At 34.9% G+C, this 6,002-nt stretch overlaps 1 protein-coding gene across 1 annotated transcript in view; it reads right to left on the bottom strand.

The window, feature by feature from the left end:
- KCNH7 (potassium voltage-gated channel subfamily H member 7) overlaps positions 1-6,002 on the bottom strand; it is a 485,293-nt gene that overhangs the window by 21,752 nt on the left and 457,539 nt on the right. The window contains exon 12 of the mRNA XM_017890966.1: positions 3,658-3,754. Coding sequence (XP_017746455.1) covers positions 3,658-3,754 — 97 coding nt within the window. The remainder of the gene's footprint in view (positions 1-3,657; positions 3,755-6,002) is intronic.

Raw genomic sequence — 6,002 nt, 5'->3', positions numbered from 1 at the left:
AAAAAAAAAAAAAAAAAAAATACAGGGTGCTCTCAAATTTCTACCTGCATTTACAAGTCTCTCCTGTAGGGAAATGGGATTTTTCCTTAGAAAAAAAAATGTACAGCTCATGAGAACAAGCCACCCTCATCGACAAATTCATTATGTATTCAATATAAGTATATATTTTGTTTTTCAGCTTTCCAGAGGTTCTACATATTTCACTTAAAAATTATATCTTATTCAATGAAAGCTCTTGAACCTTGTGAGAGGCACGACTGGAAGTGAAGCGGCAGGCGGCAGGTGTGGATTAAAGCCAGTCAAGTTGCATTGTTCCACTCAGTGGGTAGGGAGTGGCAATGCAGGACTCAACCTCTGTCTGCTGCTAGTGCCCAGAAACAGTCTTCTCTCTGATTCTTGATGCCACTGCTGATTTACAGACAACAGCACTCTTGAATGTCTGCCTTCAAGGTTTCCTTTCATATGAGTAATAAATTAACACTACAAAAATGAATGCATTTCAAGGGAAAATTTCAGTTTCTGTATTCACAAAACGTTCAGCATCAATGATCCCCTGTACTCTGTTCTTTATATTATGTGTATTTTTCTCCTATATGTTGATGCTACATCAATAACTCTATGATGAATGCTCACCTTAAGAGAATTAGATTTGGATGACAGGGACTAAATTGCTTTCAGCAAATTTTATAATTGCCCAGAGCACCCTGGATTCCTAAAGACTTTGGAATAGGCTCTTGAGCTCTGGTTAACTGTGTTTTCACATTGACCAACTCATGGTTACTTACTGGCACAACCAGGAAACATCAAAGAGCTGCAGGCAGAAAATCCCTTAGCATCTACACTTTATATAAAATTGGTCTCATAGACTAAGCCTGTGATTAAAGGGATAGTATTCAAAATCAACAGAAATGTCTAGTTACATGAGAACAGTACAAATTGTGACATTGCTCTCAGGGCCTTATCTGGAGATAAAAACATTAGATAATTTAGCTTAAGAATGAGGAAACTGAGGGAGATTGAAAGGAGAATTAATAAATCTTCAACTATGTGGAGGACATTATTATATCGACCACATTGTTAACCTGTTTTTCATTTCCAGTGAGATAAATATAAGAGCTGAATTTAAGGATAAGGGATTTAGATGAACTCCATGGAAGAACTGCTTAATAGTGGTGGTTCTGATTTTAGAAAAAGTCACCAAGAAAATAATTAAAGACCTTGCAGAACAAAATTATCAACTATCTATGAGTAATCTATTGTTCTACAGTCAGCCAGAAGAATCAATGATTAGTCCAATTCAACAAATATTTATCAACCATTGTTTGCTAAAGTAATCTACAGTTTGGCAAAGGCAAAGGAAAAAAATATACCAGTAGCCATTGTACAGGGCATATTTTGACAATATAATAAGAAGTAAGTGCTTTGAGAATTCATAGAGAAACAGAAGGTTTACATTTGAGGAGATCAAGAAACAATTCACATTAAATATATCATTGGAGATTGACTTTGTTAAAAAATGTAAGTTTAGTGGATGAAACTGGTGTGGTATGAATTTGTGTGTGTGTGTGTGTGTGCATGTGTGTGTATGTGTGTGTTTTTGAGGACAAGGAAGCAAATGAATTAAGGGAATATTATAACCAAAACCACAGAAACAGTGTACATGGAGGATTGGGCAGTTTGTTTCAATTGAAATGTGGAGCAAGCTAAAGCTAGTAGATGATCTCTCCTAGAAAGAGGATTCATTGAGGAGAAAAGAGAGTGAAAAAAAGAACTTGGCATAAGAAGGTAAGAAAAGGGAAAAGAATAAAAAGAAAGATGCTCAAATTCTATTTCATTTATTCTTTCCACAGATATTTGTTGAACATCTGCTGTGCAGCAAGCACTAAAACTACAGGGGGCCAAATATTTTCCACTTCCACAGAACTTATGATCTAGAGGCAGACAACATTGATTAAATAATGATGCAAATAAACCCAGAAGTACACCTGGAGTAAATGTTGCTGAAGAGATGAACTGATGGGGGAAGGAGTGGAGTGATGGGAGTAGTCAAGGGAAGGATGTTAGGAGATAAGACTGAAGAGGTAAGTTAAGACCCACCCTAATAAGGATTTAGGGCATAGAATGTCCTTAGAGGGCTTTGAATATGTGGGTGACATGAACATAACTGCATTTAGAAAAAAAATCAACAGAAGTCCAGTGTGGAATAGATGATAGATGGGCAAGTTGCATGTGGGAGGGCAAGTTGGAAGGCTGTTTCAATATTCCAGGTGGCAGATTATGGTAGCTTGGTCCAGAGCTGTGGCTAAGTAGTTGGAGAGAAGTTAACCAAAAGGAGACCTAATTTGAAGACTAAATGGAGATTTATTGGAGGTAGCAATAATAGGACTTGTTGCCAGAGTTGCTGGAGAGGTTGTGAGAAGGTTGGCTCCAAGATATCTGGCTTGTACAATTGATTGAATAGAGTCACCATCTGTAGAGGCATGGGAATTAAAGAGGAGACAGGTTTCCAGGGTGCACCATGAGTTCAATTTAGGAAATGTTGAGTTAGAGCTGCCTTTGAGACTTCAGGTAGATGATTTTATAGGCGATTGGATATGTGGGATTGAAGCTCAGGTGGTCTGGGATTAACATGTAAATATGCACATCTCCTATGTGAGGATATAATTAAATGGTGGGCATAAATGGGATCACTCAGAGAAACAGTGTGATATAGAATGAGAAGAAAAAGGAACCTAGGACTATGCCTTAAAAGTCTAACAAATTAACACTGGTATAGAAGATAATAATCTTGAAATTGTCTTCAGTGAGTTCATGAAGGTGGGAGGAAAATAGGAAGATTGAGGTATTATAGACACAAACAAAAGAATATTCAAGAAAAAGAAGGGAACTGGTTCATAGTGAAAGATGCAGCTATGGGGCCAAATAAGGTAAAGACTAGAATGTTTGTTGGATCAGCATGAGGCAAGAGTGAAAGCTACTTCAGGAAAACTTTCTCCCATCTGCCAAGAACAGTTAAATGTACACTCACCTGAGCTCCCATTGAGGAATACCTATTCCTGTTACAGAGCCTACTATTTGAGGGTGTGTCTATCTCCCTCTCTAGGGAAGAGGAGGGATGTTCTGCATAACTTATTTCTCAGAATATTGAGTAACTGCTTAAAAATGTGAAATGTTAAATGAATATTTGTTGACTATATGAACAAAGCATAAAGAATAGTCAGAGAGGCAGAAAAACCTGGAGAAAACAAGAAGTGACAAGTGCCACAGAGTCTGAGGATGAGGACTAAGTAATGTGGCCTTCATCCATGTCATGCATGCTTGTAGGGCATGTAAGAGGATTGAGCTCTTGGCCTTATGTGACAGCCCTCCTTCCAGAACACTGTGCTCAGAACGAATTGACTGTCTTTTAAAAATCAATCCACTCTATTTGTTAATCTGTGATGTCCTTGTGAATATCAGATGGGTTTGTTGAATGATATCATTGAGAGCTATCAATCAGAAACTGGAAACCAGATTATTAGCTACTGAATAAAGCGAAGGATCTGCCCTCCTAAAGCCTGAGTAAAATTTATTCTTGAAATCAGAAGTATAGTGAACAGTTAAGAAGGCTAATTACCACATGCTCTACATTTAAACTTTAGGAATGGAATGAATTACCTTTCTCTCCTTCACTTTCAAATGACAATTTCCTTCTTCGTAGTTTACAGTTGTCTCCTTCCGAATCATTCATGGATTGTGATCGTAGGAGATCAGCCTTTGTTAATGAAACGAAGATAAAATGAAAGATTACTCAATTAGAACATAATGTACCATCAGTAAACTATTTACTATTTCATATTGTTTCAACCATCTTGAGACTTAATTACCAGATTGCAGGCAAACAGCTACATTACCCTGCTCAATACTCGTCTCTTAAATATGAAATACACTGATAGAATAATTTTTAGTACTTTCAGCATTTGCTGGGGAAATCATAGTGTAGAAGTTATTTATATGTGAAATGTTTAGGGATGATGTCAACACTTAAAGAAAAAATATTTCTTTATGTGGAATGTGTTTTATGCAACTTGGTAAAGTTAAAATAAGAACAATACAGTTGACCCTTGAACAATACAGGCTTCAACTGTGCAGGTTCACTTATACTCAAATTTTCTTTTTCCTCTGCTACTCCTGAGACAGCAAGACCAACCATTCCTCTTCCTCCTCCTCCATAGCCTATTAAATATGAAGATGATGAGATGATGATCTTTATGATAATCTACTTCTACTTAATTAATGGTAAATATATTTCCTCATTCTTATGATTTTCTTAATAACATTTTCTTTTCCATAGCTTACTTTATTGTAAGAATACATTTTATAAAAATATATAAAATATGTGTTAATTGACTGATTACATTATTGGTAAGACTTCTAATAAATAGTAGGCTATCAGTAATTAAGTTTTTGTGGAGTCAAAAGTTATATGCAGATTTTCAACTATGTGAGGGTTGGTGTTCTGAATTCCCATGTTGTTCAAAAGTCAACTGTAGTAATTTAAAGAACTTTGCATAAATTATAGTATGGCAAAGAAAAATGTATAAACTAGTTAAAATTAGCTATGATGTTTAAATGACATGGCAATTATCATAAGGTTAAATTTCACAACAATAAATATAGGTTAAATTCCATAAACATTACACTTTGAACCCTTTATTATTTTGCTCCCAGATCATCCTTCTTCCCTCTCTGGTTCACTCTGTCTAATATTGTCTGCCTTGTAAATAAAAATGGAAGCTCCTGTTTATTTGAGTGCTGACTAAACTTTTATATAATGAAGTTATGAGAGGTAGATACTTGTTACTTTTCAAGGCAAAGTCAGAATGAGGTTGGTGACATAAAACTGAGATTGTGACAAATTAGTGAATTAAAACCATTACCAAAACATATGTTCTTAATAACTAGAATATTTTCCACCTCAATTAAAAAAAATCTTTTCAGTGTTGTAAAAAGAAATAACTATCTGAACTGGTACATCAGGATATTAAATGGCATCTAGGGGCCCTTAAAATTCCCCTTTCTCTTTTAAGCCTCTCATCGTACTTGGGAATGTCTATGACTACAGGAAGTATTAAGTCTACCCCCTCTTACCTAAGTATTGACTTTAGGGTTTTTTTTTTTTCCCCAGAGAATATATTAGTTAGCATTTAATACACTGGAGAGTATCAGTCACTCAATATTTGATTTCTGATTTAAAAAAGCATTCAGAATTGGAGTGGAGTTGTGAAATTTTGGGGGAAAAGGGATGGAAGAGGAATAACCTAGTAATAAATTTTGGGTTACAATGTAAGTTTTATAGCCATAGAACAGTAATAGCTTATAAGGGCACATTTTCACAGTAGAAAAGAGTACGGAACATAAGAGCTACACTCGAAGTTCATTCTAGGTTAACTTGCATATACAATTATTTAACTATTATTTCTGTTAGACTACATATTCATTCTACACCACTAAAACTGACAATACTGTAAAACCTGACTAATTTGTACTTCTGTGATTTGGAAATTGTATTAAATAGGAAACTAAACTTGAATGAGGTTAATTTTTTCATTACTATTGTGAAGACACTGATTACCAATGTATAGTATAAATAATAGCTGAGAGACTATTCTAACCTCTGTATAAGATAAACTCAAGCAATTTTCAACAGCCTAAAATCACCCATTTCTAGCAAATAATTGGCACAGCATAAACAAAGGCTATTTTAACTCAAGTGTGTCACCTAAGGGCTTCTACAAGGTCAAACTTAATTGAACTACTTGAAATTATTCAACATATTTGAAAGCAATTAGGCTAAATTTCTTTTCTATAATTCAGAAATTTTAATATTCAGCTGGCTTTTCCTTCCAAATATTCAGAATTTGTAAAGTTTTGCTGCAATATGTTGCTTGATTTTTCAGAAGCATTTGTGCAATTCAAGAATAAACTAACATGTCAGAAATGTAAACATAAACAGTTAACAT

The sequence above is a fragment of the Rhinopithecus bieti genome, unplaced genomic scaffold (assembly GCF_001698545.2).
Source record: "Rhinopithecus bieti isolate Rb0 unplaced genomic scaffold, ASM169854v2 scaffold_19966, whole genome shotgun sequence".
In the NCBI taxonomy this organism is placed as follows: domain Eukaryota; kingdom Metazoa; phylum Chordata; class Mammalia; order Primates; family Cercopithecidae; genus Rhinopithecus; species Rhinopithecus bieti.
This window is presented reverse-complemented; position numbering and strand designations above follow the sequence as displayed.